Source organism: Dinoponera quadriceps, unplaced genomic scaffold (assembly GCF_001313825.1).
Source record: "Dinoponera quadriceps isolate SergipeBrazil2010 unplaced genomic scaffold, ASM131382v1 scaffold2110, whole genome shotgun sequence".
Taxonomy (NCBI): domain Eukaryota; kingdom Metazoa; phylum Arthropoda; class Insecta; order Hymenoptera; family Formicidae; genus Dinoponera; species Dinoponera quadriceps.
Genome location: NW_014556168.1, coordinates 555,564 through 570,178, shown reverse-complemented (window position 1 = coordinate 570,178; position 14,615 = coordinate 555,564). Strand labels below are relative to the sequence as shown.

General features: G+C 41.6%; 1 protein-coding gene across 1 annotated transcript; it reads left to right on the top strand.

The window, feature by feature from the left end:
- Positions 1 to 640: 640 nt before the first annotated feature.
- LOC106747046 lies at positions 641 to 10,297 on the top strand. Its single transcript, XM_014624288.1, has 3 exons — positions 641 to 1,673; positions 9,743 to 9,815; positions 10,004 to 10,297. Exons 1-3 carry the CDS (start codon positions 641 to 643, stop codon positions 10,008 to 10,010), a joined length of 1,113 nt encoding a protein of 370 aa, XP_014479774.1. The 3' UTR covers positions 10,011 to 10,297.
- Positions 10,298 to 14,615: the final 4,318 nt, after the last annotated feature.

The window sequence follows — 14,615 nt, the reverse complement described above, 5'->3', positions numbered from 1 at the left end:
CCGCCGAAGTGAGAGGGAGCGAGAGAGAAAGAGAGAGAACACAGAGAGAGGGTTGATCGCAAGTAAGCAGCACGTGCGTAGCAGTCATCCTGGCGCATTCGCCAGGACCGCTCGTTCCTCGAATCCAAGTTATCGGATATCGCCGATTGTTATCACGCGTGATAAACACCAACCGCCTGTAACATGTTAGTTTTTCCCCCGACACCGGTCGTTTTAATTACGAGTCGATCATATTTGATCGAAGGTAACTTAATTTGTTTGAATTTACTTCAAATTTATTTAAAGTAGTATTATTCACGATGACGAGGGAACTCAAGGAGGGAATTCAATTTCACCGTCGCACGGATTCACTTTGGTGAATGTCGAGTGTATACGAGTGGAAATATAGTGAACGTCGTAAACCCCCCCTCGTCCTCGCGCCTATAAAACATGCATGGTTACCGCGAAAAATGTGCTCCGCGCGTATACCGCACCGCGACTCGCTCGCAAATCGAGCATTCTCCACGGGTCCTGCCGTCGACGACCATGGTGCCCATGGTTATTTTTGCGCCGAGGCAAAACCTCGCGTTGGAAAAACGTCGGATCGTCGGAACTCGCCCGTTCGCCCGTCCGTCGGAACACGCTCGTTCGTAGATCCAGCATGACGATCGAGAGACGCGTCGACGGGATGAGGCACAGCAGTTCTTGGCCCGATCGGATGCACCGGACGGTGAGGGTGCGCGTCGATCCTCTATCTCGCGCCTTCACTATCATCCCTACGAGCCGCGAAACGCTGTATCGATCGGAAGAGACCGCGCCGCGATCCAATCGTCCGGAAGAAGTCGTCCCGCTGGATCGATGCGGAGAGATCGTAAAGATGAAACGGAGATTAGTCGACGACGGGCCGGCGCTCGTGGACGAAAAGAGCCACCCGGGGAACCGTTATTTCATGTCGCGCAGCCTCTCCTCGACCAACGTGATTCACCGAATGAACGACGCGCCGAATGCCTTTCGCGATCAGATCAGGTGCAAGTCGGACATCCTCGTGGCGCCGCGGTGCGCCAAGAGAGCGTCCGAAGCACGGAGAATGGACGTCGTCCCCGAGCGAGACGAAGACCGCAGATCGGAGGCCTTTGATGTTGTGGTAAACGTCGCGGATCAAAGGCCGCGTATCGTACAAATAAACGGTAATTCGCGAGAAGCGAGGCGTCACAACGCGTCGCCGCCGCAGATCGAGATAGTCGACTACGACGACTACGTGACATCCTTCGTCCTGCCGAGGAGGCATCACGCCTGCTCCAAGTGCACGTCCGAGGACGACCTGCGCTCACTGGTGGACCCATTTCGTTCCCCTTCGCAAGGCAAGAAGAACGACGGCGCGCGTAGACGCGACGATTCGTACGGCCGCAAAAAGTCTCGCGCCGAACGTCAAGGCAAGGACACCTGGTACGAGGAGCGTCTAATCAGCGCGGCGAGAAACGAGGACGGTAAAAAGCCGACGGAGCGATTGGCGGATCTCAGGAAGGAGGCTACCCTCAAGCGACATTATTATCCTGAGGGCGGCTGGGGATATGTCATTGTCACGTGCTCAATGCTGGTGCATTTTCTCGGGGTAGGTCTGCAGCTCGCCGCGCCCGGAACCTGGCATAGCACCGCCGAACTCCAGTTCCTACATCCCCCGCTGCACAGCGCAGGTAAGAAATCGTCGAGCAGAGGAGACCGGAAGTCATCTTCTTTACGTTCGAATTGAGGTAAAAATAATATCGTATATATAACAACATCGTACATACATTTTTATGCAACCTTTAGCTTTAAAAACAAATAATGGTAGCCTTATATATGCACAAAAAAGTTATTAAGCTCAAAGCAATATCGTGAACAACTGACCCCGTGCTTCAGGTTAATTGACTTCATAATTTTTCATATAAGGGAAACAAAATCTAGATTATCTTTAAATCAATGTTCTTTTTTTGTTAATGATATCACGTACTTAAAGTGCAGTTTTACTTCTACCTGTTTTCGAGCCACAGCAACCGAGAAAACAACGAAAATCTATCGAAAAACTTGATATCTATGAACATAACTTCATAATATAATTAGATAACTTGATTCTAACGAAATTCGGTAATCCATGCGTATGCTTTCTAACCCCCGTGATCTTCTCTATTCTATTATTTATTTATTACTGTATAAGCATCTTTTAATAATATAGAAAGTACAAAAGAAACTTGTAGAGATTCACACGGATGCAAAACGTTATTTTCCGTAACAAGATGTCGGACGTACTAAGAGTCGATAAAACTCTTAATAATACGGTGAATATCACATGATCGGTTTGTCGATCTCTGACGTAAAAATCACGAGCGCAATAACACGATAAACAAATCATACGTGCGAGCGCCGATTTAATTTACACTCCTATTAGCCGCACGTGTACAATATCGCGTCAATAGCACCGGATCGTCGGTGACCGTATCGTTGGGCGTGTTAATTGCTAATTACAAATTGTGCGATATCGTGGAAATTCTAATTTGCTAAAATTTCTCTGCCAACCAGAGAAGCAAGCTCCAAAAAAAAGACGAATCGGATGCCGATTTTTCGAACATACCACCGTGTAGCCCATATTTTTTACCGCGAGAGATTACTTTTACTTAAAATAATATTACTTCCGCCGTGTGTTTTCTCGAAGAAATAATATTATTTTTGCCGCGTGTTTCCTCGGAAAATACTTTTATCAATATAGAAGATAAATCGCGAAGAAGACGGCGTCGCAATTCTGCGACCTGGATATGTCTTCTTACGGATGCTATTTTGATCACGTTTGGTGTCACTATACATATATTCAACCGGTTTCTTGAATCTAGTCATGTCATAAATTATGTGTTCGCGATATCTGAAGGGACCAAGAAAGAAGATGACTGAAAAATCTAGAATTTTAATCAACGTGCGTTCTTCAAATTCTGTCATTCGTCACCTATTCTCTCTGTAATCTCTCAATAAGAACTTTACGAATTTGATCAATTGAGATTGTAACGTTTAATAAAATATTATCCCATATTATGAAATAGGCGAAAATCGATCAAGCTTTGTAAGTGACAATCGTGAAAATACTGCCCGAAGGAGAAGTCCGTCATTAACTTACGTCAAAGAGGAAATGATGCCTATCATCTTTAAAGAAACTTGGTAACTTTCGGCGGAATCGAGCCCAAAGTTATTTTAAACTTCGCACTTCCGACGTGCACTGATTTTCTTTCCGCGTCTCTCCCACAGAGCGAGTTCTTACGAATCGGGGCGCAATTTGTTTGCTTTGTCGTGCTCAGAATGCGATTTTTTTTTTACTATCAGCACATATCCCTTCGAAGGAATAATCGAAAAGTTTGTTTTTAGCGGCGGAGTTACGCGAGAAATTAACTACGATCAGGAAAGGATGTAGATCTGTAATCAAGCTAAATTCATAGTTCCCGTCGAGCCGCAACGCTGAAAAGCGCGTAAATTTAAAAGTAAAACGAGATTTATCTAGTAAACCGTCTACACGGAGGTAACTTTCAACATCTATCGTTCATTCTAAGGCGAACCCGTCCTTTCGCATTAATGCGTACGAAAGAACAATACTGATGACGTAAAATGTACGTGCCAGAAAAATCAGGCCAATGAATCGATAACCAGGACGCGTAGCACACTCACGTTCGGCGTTCATGCGTGTGGAGCATCGCGATGCACCTGTGAGGAATCGCTGAATTTTATACCGACGGACGGCAGTTCGTGCGAGAAGTCCGCCGGTGCTGCAACGAAATAACACTTGATTCAATTCTTGACACATTCTCGCGCGAAAATACGATCAAACAACGAGGACTTCCAAGTATTGCATTGTTAAAAACCGAGGAAGCGCTTCCCTCGAACGGGGCGGAAGATAAACGACAGACATTACCTTGCGGAATTTAAGTGCACCCGATAAGTTTCCCGTTCGGACGACGCGATAAGTGGTGCAACAGCGCGTGTCGGTCACACGAACATCGTTTTCTTTTTTTTTTCTTTCGCCGTCGTAAAAAATTCCGTTTCATGAGAAACGAGCCGCGAAATGGACGAACGAGCTGACTCGCGCGAAGCCGCTTATCGCAAGCGTCGTCCCTCTTACAGCGCGGCTATGAGCGACGAGAATTCGCTCGAGGAAGGGGAATCCCACCCTCGTCGTGACGGTGCAACGCGGACGAGCTGCTGCGGGCAACGCGTGGCGCGGAAAGTATCCAGCGTGGAATCCGAAAGCTGGTCGATCGAGAGTCTAGTTTCGAAGCGGGAACTGACGAAGGGATCTTCCGGCGATAGCGCGAAGTCATGGAGCGAGATCGAGATCCCGGAGTTGCTGTTGGCGCACCCGGAGATCCTATCGCGCGTGATGCGGTGTCGCTGCTTCATCCCGCAATTCTCGTGTCGCCGGAAGATCTCCTCCGCGTCCTCCTGCCTTTTCGCCGCGAGGCGGAAAGACTCGGGTTATTCCGCGTCCACCTGCCAGAGCTTCCTGCCGTCGTTCTGCGACGGAAACTCGGCCGGCAGTCTCTGCCACGTCGACGTCGACAATGGGGCGATTCAGCGCCGGCATTCGATCGCGGCCGCCGCCGCCGCCGCTCCGGTGATCCAGCATCGCCGATACTCGGATCAAACGCAGATCGGCCGGGTAGATAATCGACTCTCCGTGCTCGCCGGAGATGTTATCGCCGGCGCCGCGAGTGCCGCGGAACCAATCATCGCCCGGACCTATCCGCGAGGGTCCCCTTGCGCGACGTTTCACCGGGACGCCAACACCGCGCCGAGGGGTGGCGATGCGCGGCCCGCCAAAGACGGCAAGAATGCGAACGCTCGTCGTCGGAAGAGCAGCGCCTTAACGATCACGCCGAAGATGATGAGGAGGCGATTCTCTGAGCAACTAATTCTCGAGGGTGGCCTGGGTAGCGTCGGGGAATTCGACGATCTGGCCGAGGAGGAGTCCCTGACCGCGATAAACGCTCGGAAGAAAATCACGCTCAAGAGGCATTACTACCCGGAAGGTGGCTGGGGATACGTTATTGTCGTAATAACGACCCTCGTGCAGCTAATCTCTCATGGACTGCAACTGGCGTCCGGGTTGCTGATGAACCCGGCGATGACGCGGTTCGAGCAGACGGTTGGAAATTCAGGTACGACGGGAGCGATTCGTTTCGAAAAATTCATCTGCGCGATTAATCCGATCAATTAACCAGAGTTTAGAAACCCGATGAAAATTGCTTTACCGGCGCAAAATTGCGAAAGAGTAGTCTCGCGGTATGAAATGAACATCCGGGATGAAAAACGCTCGCGATGATCGCGAATTACGCCGCCGTTGAATAGATTATCGCTGCCCGTGTAGATTCATTGTTACCGATCAATAATTACCGCATATATTTCCTACAATCTTGTCGGATTTCGTTAAATTTATGATTTCTTGCATGATTATATATATATATATATATCGAAATATCTTTCGGATCCTGATGTCAATTGCTGCTGTTAAATTATATCACGCGTATATATGTCAATTTTTGTAGACAAATTGTATTTAATACCAATTAAATATATCCCCGAAAAGAAATTGATAAAAAATTTATCGAAACCAAAAGTAACACTCATTGTTTCAAAATGGCTTGTAAAGCGCGCTTTTGATAAATAAATAAAGGATAAACGTAGCACAGGGAAGATTCAAGTGACGTATGATTTCAATCGCAAAAAAGTTGCAACATTTCTTTCGATAAATTTCGCAAAATATTTCGTATCCAACTGGAAAATAAATGTCCTGAAAATTACTAAAAAATAAATTTTCCCATTGGACATGGTATGTTCCAAAATTCATTAAAAAAAAACAAATATTGCAACTTTCTTATGACTGACCGTAATAGTAGTAATAATATATTGGGCGGAACAAGTTCTACTCCTAAGGTTATTTATAAGGATCTATTTCACAAAAAAGAGGAGAACCTCATTTATGACTTGACTCAATATTCGTGGAAAATTATGCCAGTGGACAACGTAGAAACAAATTTATGGAAACAACACCGAGAAACATTCAACTACCCGCGAACTAAATTAACATAGTTATTGTCTCTTTCCGGTGCGCGCGGAAAACAATAGAAAAATAGCAGTGTGCAACTGTCAACTTCAAACGTTAAGATGTTCGAAGAATAGCTGTGTCGAAAAATTGAAATGTGCTATAAACAAATATTACAATTATAATATTAGAACGGTCATGAAAACTTTGCTTCATGAATCAAAGTCGTGATGTATACTATTTTTCTTCTCTAGTGTTGCAATTTCGATAAAAAGAAAACAAATTTCAATTCGTGTGTGTTCAATTGTCCGAAAAATCAGTGCGATTTGTTACTAGGCATGCATTAATGACATTGTGGTGTTGAAATTCACCATGAAACGAACGTTGAAATCTAGCGACGCGTGGTCCACCGACGAAACCCGCAGCAGCCTACGAGTCAAACCACCTCGCATCAGGAAGTGACGTAACACCCAGCCTCGCGTCATTTCCACGTCGATTTTCCTCCGCTTTATTTCACTCGTGATACGATATTCGCATTTTAATAGATATTTTTAAAACACTGCTGTAAATGTATTTCTAAACATTTTCCCTTACTTCGTATATCTCGAAAGATTTATACATTTAATGCTTTATTTCTTTTATTATTTAATATTTTACCTCTTTGTAACACTTAGCAGTTGCAGTACTTTTTAGCAGATCGCGCACGAGACGGAACGAAAGTCTGGAAAATTAAATATCGCGCTGTACGTATGTATGTGATTGCGGAATTTATCGATGCATACACGCGAGCAAAATATAATCGCGCAAAATTCATTAAAGCGCACGCGAGGAGAATAATCGCGACAACCGTGAAAGTTACATATATCTTTGAAGTATAAACGACGTAACGTAAATGTGTATATAACGCGAACATAAGTGTAAAATATCAGGAACTGCGGCGATAACGAAATTAATAATATATATATGCGAGTAATCGCGACTATCGTGAAATTTATACGCTTGCAGATAAGAAAATGCTCGATTGCAAACTCTAATTAACGCGAGCGAAATTACCGCGAGTTCCACGAGTGATGGCACTATTCTGACGCATAATATCTCCGCAATATATTTTGCGAAGTTCAAAAGTCGAATTTTATTCGACTATATTCGAACAATCATAGAAAATTCAACGAAACAGTGGTATAAAATCAACAAGTTGCACATGTTAAAATATTAGAAAAAAAATCGGTATTTTGGTACATGCGATAAGCAAATGTTACATTTACAAGACGTTTATAAAAATTTAACCGCGCGAATGAAAGTCGTGACGTACTTTATACGGCTGTTTAGATATCAGCTACTCTTGTTCTCTGGTGTTGCGATTTTGATAGAAATTTCAAATCACAACAAGGGTTTCACTGGTATTTTAATCATAAATTTTATACATCGAATATTTGCTAGAATTTTATAACTTCTCTCTCTCTCTCTCTCTCAATGCGAGAAAAAATATATACCACTGTTTCGTTCGACGTTTTTACGTTAATGTTCAACGTTAAGTTGAAAAATATCATGCAAGTATTAATAAAATGATCGCACTGATTTTAACGAAATTTCGGAAAAGGACTTGTCAACTAAAATCTGAAAACTCATTACTTTACATTTTTGAATTCATTTTCCTCACTCACCGAAATACCGCTTTCTTACAAGGCCGGCCACATCCCGCTGGATCTAGAAAACCAAAAAATATGTTGCCGATTAAAGTTACAGATTTCTCTACTTAACACGAATGGTTCGAGTGTGGTAGCTCTTTGAAATCGTAATTCTAGCCAGTGTATCTCATCTTTCGACCGCGCGAAAGGGCGAAAGGGAGTATGTAAAACCTACCTTCGAGCCGACCTTGCTGGGCCCGAACCGGATCCTCCGGTACCGCCGCATTCACTGAAACAGCAGCTGCCTTCGCGATGTGGCCGCAAGCTCTACCAGATCTGAAACAAAAATTGGTTTTCCTGATAAATAATATCAACATAGATTGCTCGATTTCGATGAATCGGACATCAAGGATCACAAGTATATTTCATCGCGCATATCTATCTTTTAAATCATATAATAAAATACGGTAGTTAGCCTTTGAGTTGCAAGATGCAATTGATGCTCACGCCGGTAATCGCACGCGCAGTCTACTATATGTCATCTTAGAATCACTTGGATTAATTTAAACAATTGACGTCTGATCCGCTTATTTCCGCGACAAACGCTATCATGTTTACAGCTAAGTCGTATCTGTTGTCAGGAAGAACGCCTGACCTCTAGCGCACCGGGTCCTACTTCGGCGAGCTATAACACGATGTATTAATTTATTTAACGCGAGTTACGCAAGTTATTATCAATATTGTACGCCACTTATAATATTAACAGGCTGCATTCTTTTTGGGCGTTCAAGCGTCATCCTATCTTTCTTTGGCAATAAAGATAGAATGACGGTCATAGCACCTAAGAAGAAAGAAGCCTTAATCATTCAATCCGATAAAGCTTCTCGTATATCCTGTATACCCGCGGGTACAATTAAAATACGATTAAATACAAATACTACGAAAATTTACAAGAAACACCGTAATAACTGTTACATAATTAACAATATAATAATAACTATTAAATAATAATAAATTTTGTAATATCTAACACGCGCTCGTATAACATTTATATTTGCACACATTCTCTTTCTCTCTCTTGTTATTCATGGAGCGAAATTAAATATATATCATATATAAAGAGAAATCTAACGAACGGGAAGAAAATTAATTTTGTTAGTTAAATTTATAAGGATATCGTTTAACAAATAAATGCGCACAGAAGTACGGATTGATTAATTTCTCGTATTTCGAGTCAATCCCGGTTTTCGATCGCAAAGAGAAGGAATGTATAGCGAGTCTGTGAACCCACCATCAAAGAGAGAATTCTCTTTGGCCGTAATCATATGCTTCACTTCATCAGCAATATGATCGTAAGCTCTGCCGGATCTGAAGCAAAAAATGGTTTTTTCAATTAGTTACAACGATGGAACGATGGTTTATTCGGTCAAGATGAATTAAGAACACGAACGATGATTTTGACTGTAATTCCTCTTCAGAAATGTAACAATAATTAAATGTGACAATCACCTTTCAGACGTCAAGTCTACTGCCTCTGTTCACGAGAATCCCAGCGACGCGGGTGTCGTAAATGATCGTTACGATGACTCTTAATGGGTCGATTTATTGAAATGAACATAATAAAATCGAAAGTAGCGAGCGACGTGATCTCACGTGTTCACTTTTTCACGTCAAACAATGTTATGATTGTGTGCGTTCTCTGTGGAGAGTCGTGGAAGGGGGAGAGCGCGACACACAGCTCGTAATTGCAACAGTCAATGAAAGAATATACAAAGACACGACATTGTCCGATTTCTTTCAGTATTGTCGAATTAATTAATTTTGTTAAATTCCGCCAAATTAATACATCAAGAGTCAGTGTTATTAATTAATTAATCCACGGCACTCGCGTCGCGATCGTCGCACTGGGATTATTATGAGCAGGGGTAAAGTCGGAAAGTTTACAGGGTGATTATCGCAATTTACTTTTATTGAATTTTAGAAAGAAATACAGTGTCGGAATCTTCATATCTCTCACACGTCTAGACCGAACAAGTCCTCTATCGCTGTAATTAATTAGAAAAACTGTTTGATATTTCAGATCTTGCGACTAGACGGCAGATGCGATGTCGGGGGATGCGGCCGATACTATACCGGGAGGTCGACTTGAAAAGGTGAGTTCGAAGACTCAATATACTTCTCTTCTTAACCCTTTAGGTCGAAAGACGAGATATAATCAACGGAATAACTCGAAATACGACCGCGAAGGGTTAATCCGTTCATATTTCGCGATGCGCACTTCGTTCGTTAAATCGAATCCTTAAAAGTCTAATCAACAAAATTCCACTTATTTCCGTTTCAGATTGTGATATAGCGGAACGTGGTCGGCCCCGAACAGTATTTCGGTGAGTGAGAAAAATGGGCACAGCAAATAAAAGACGAAGGAAATAAAGATTTAAGGTGGCGGGTGGTATTCGTAGAACCCGTTTGAATCAATGCGATTTACCGTAGATTTCTGCACGCGGATATTTACATATGTGCCGTCAAGCAAAATAGACTGCTGCAAAAAAATTAGAATTTCAACAAACACTAGTATTATACAATAAAGTATTAAAAATATGCTTAGTAAATTTTAATAGATTCTCTGAACAGATTCTCCAAATATTGCAGTTTCCTCACCTGTTGTACATGACTCGTTTACTTCCCCTCAATTGTTAAAAGTAGTACATACGCATCAGAATTGCGCCGCATGGCTTCACTCGTGTTTCGTTTTAAACTTGAGAGATTTTACGATTGCTATTAGTCTTTTAGATTTGTCTTACGGACATTCGTACGACTAAGCGTTCTGTGTATTACCTTCGTCAATAAAAACAAGCGTTTTATATTTTGTTCGTATGGAAGATTCAACGATCGCCTTGTTTACTTTCGTACACTCAGGTTTTGTACACTTAAAGTTCGTTCCCCAGTGATGCAAGTTTTTCGTCAGCGAAACCATTATGAAAATAAATCTCGCGAGATATTGCGGAAGTCTTCGCAAAAATATTGCGTAAAATTGCGGAGCTGCCTTCCGCATAAATAATGCGGAGCTATTTTCGCATGAATATTGCGAAGCCATCATGCGTGAAAATTTCACGCTACTCTTCATCACTTCGTACGCGCGCGTCCATACATTTCGCTTTTGATTCTCAGTTTTTTGCGTATACGCATTTTTTGCTCTATACACATTCGCGTCTCTATTATTTGCTTGCGAATTTCGTTATCGATTTTTTACGCGATGATGGGATGCGAGCGAAGGGACATAAAACGAATGCGTAGGTATGTTCCTGAAACGCGCAAACTTTTTTATATCGCGATAAATATCCTTTAAACACAGCTTCGACATAAAACAGTATTTTTCGTCCCCAAGATATTCATTAAGCTCTCTCCGCATATAAATATTAATCGCGTCGCGAGTGCAGCCAAGTGTAACGAAGTACAATCAACAAGGGACGCCGCAGGTCGGACGCCATGAAGTTCCAGTTCAGGACGGTTTCGTCGAGGCTGGACATCGAGGACGCGAAATAGTGAGTGTTAAACTTCAACACTCACACAGAGTGTCATATAATATGGTGCATGTGTAGTAAATCGCATTGATTGCCAACGAGGAAATTTCATTTTAAAAGTGAAGAAACCGCAACTTTTAGCGTTCCGCGAGAATCTAGGTCATAAGTCACGCGAAAGGATTAATTCACGAGCTATTACGCGCGAGCTTTCCCTCCCACTAATTCATAGCGACCATGTTTGATAGTCCTGACAACGCATTCAAGGAAATTAACACTTTGCAGTCCGCCGACGATATAATATCGTGATCATGATACGTGAGAAAATATATATTAAGAAAATATATTTCTATGATTGAAAGTAGATGTGTAGAGAAAAGCAAAAGTGAAATATACTTAGTAGTAACGTTCAAAACAACAATGAAAAAAGCGCCTTACTTTCAATAAGTTTTTAAATAATATATAAAAGTATTATATATATATATATATATATAAAAGTATTTATCTAAATATTTATCTTAAGTTCAATTTGTTCGAATCAAGGAGAGAGAGCACTTCATATGGAGCGCAAAACGACGTCCGTAATAATATAATCGCGCGATATAAGATAAAAGTGTTTATTTCGTTCTACGTGTATAATGATCAATAAATTGACACAAAGTCGGAAGAACAGATACGTTCTTTACTAATCGATACGTCGGCAAGTATCATACGACGCGTCACGATACTCGTTAATATGTAAATATCACCTCCCACGTCGCTTAATGTCCGGTCGAAGACGCGTCGTGCATGACACCCCGTGAAACTTGTATCGTTCTTCAAAGAGAATACGCCCAAAGGTAAACGATTCGATACAGCAACTGTCGCGCGAACGGTACTCGCCTACCGTGAATTATACTAGCGGCAGTATATCTCCATCTTACGTTACGCAGTGAAAAATCTCGTATTAACAACGGCCCACTGAAATTTTATTTTATTTCAATAAAAAGATGAATATATTAAAAAGTAATATGTTAATTATACGTATATTTCAATACATTCCTCATGTGTTAAAGTAACACGAAAATCTCAGTTTTTAACACAAAATCCTTCACTGAGTGATAATGTGAAATCTAAAACGTGTCTCGGTACGCACGGTTTACGTGAGATATAACACGAAAAGACCACACCTATTTGTTAAAATGTATCGTGGATTACGTGAGCGCGCATAAAATTTCGTCGCGCAAAATTAACCGGTGAAAAATACGCTTGATTTGCGATTAAGCGAAATTCATGTGACGGAAGGAAACGAACGGAGATGTGTAGAACGTAAAGGGAAATGGGACGAAGCAAGGAATTTACGAGAAATCGTTTGATCGAATTACTTGAAAAATACCAGGAAAGCATTCGTCAAATAAAAGATTCATCGGAAGGGAAATAGATCGAAAGGGTAATTTCCGTAAAAAAAAAAAAAAAATCGAAAACTCTTGACTTCTCATTTAATTTAACCGGACTTGACCTAATTCGACCTAACCGTGTTCTATTACCACCAGGTCAATATTCATTCCGATCAACTTTCCGTTGAGTAAACCCTCCTTTATTTTCCCCGTTCTATTTTCCTTGCGGACGTTTGTCCCATCAATCGATTTTTATTCAAACTTTTTCCTTCATTCGATTGAATTGTTGACAATCACTTTTCCATTAGGCAAATCATTTTCTCACTAAATCCCTCACTCGACGAGTTTTCATTTTATCACGTTGCCCACGACGAATTTTCCATCAGCCAGTTAATAAAGCACAGCAAGTAGTTTCGCAAACATGAAAGATGACAAATATTTCCCCTGCTACAAAATACGCCGCGGCGAGAACCGGCAAGTTTATAAAACCCCCTCACGGAATACTCATTACTGGATATACGTTGTGAGGGATAAAAATGTTCAATCGACTGTAATGAATCTAGCATCGTTAAATAAATCGCAGTGAATTAATTCTGGCTTCCTGGCAAGCCAAACTTTTAATTTGTCTTCTCACGAGTGCGATGACGTATGCGCGCTGTAACGGTGTTGCGAGAATAAACATCGAAGCGAGATCTTGCACGTCCGAATTGATTCACGATGTACATATAATCCGATTAAGTGCGATGTTTAATAATTTCATCATAATTACATATAAATTCTTACAGATAATATGTACACGCATGACAATTCTCATGAAAATATCAGAAATTATTGTGCATGATATCTGTTTTTTTTTGTTTCGTTGCAAAAATATAAAATACAAAATCGTTACAAATATAAAATATATGTGTATAAAATAACGCGTGCTGAGGAAGAAATATGGATATTGTACCAACCTCTCTCTGATAAGGTAGATAATACGAACTTTCCTTGACGACCGTTTTACCAGCTCATACTAACTTACCGACATCCACCTGCGCTTACCAAGAGACGATCTGATTTTCTGTTGGAATGTTAGGACGAGAATAGAGTGTTTGTAAAGGAGAAATTAATATAAATCACGACATTTTCACTCGTCTAAATTTTCCTCGGCGTAACATTTGTATGAGATAAACAAGCAATCAAAATCACTATGCGGGATGATAGAAGACGGAGGAAATCCGACGCTACCGTCGAGAGACAATCGCTCGAAGAAAAATATGAAGTTTGATTTTGCGCGTTTAATCGCCGACCGAAGTCATTAAACTTTATAGTCTTTCGTCAAGTGTCGTAAAAATAATGTCCGGCCGTGCAGTACGCTCTCTTTTTATGCTCCCAATAAATTCCCTCAACTACCTCGCAAGCGGGAACATTTCTGTTTTCAAGTTTGATTTAAGGACTCGTGTCTTGTTTATAGAATTCTATAACACCGAGCCGGAATTCGGCATCTCACAGCGTTCTAGTTCGAACGAGCAGTAAAGAGAGACGCTGGTGCAATTCCATTCCGTTTTTAAATCCGCCCGGGGAACAAAGGTAATTTCATGTAAGAATGAAAGTCTCGTGCACCGACGGGAGGCATACTTGTCCCTCGCGCTATTACACGATACGCACATTTTCAGACGGTTATAGTCTCTGGAGTGCAAACGGAGCGCAATTAACTGCCGAGTTTCGCGTGTGAAGATTGGCGCAATGACTTATGATCAAGATTAGTAACTCGCCTATCATTGTCGTCGATTCTAAGATACGCAATGGTTTCAACGAGCAAATTTTCCTTGCAAAGGTTAACCATATTTAAAAAAAAAAAAAATAAGTTGCGAAGAGTCAACTGTTTTTGAATATGAGGAGACGACGGTCAAGAAAGGATACGTACGATATGGAGAGATAAAACGGAAAGGATATATATATATATATATATATGTATATATTAATTCTCAAACGTACGTCAAAGCTTTAAATTTATCACGTTTAACGACGTCGAGGGCTCGAGGGCTTTCCGACGAGAAGAAATCGCGGGAATGCG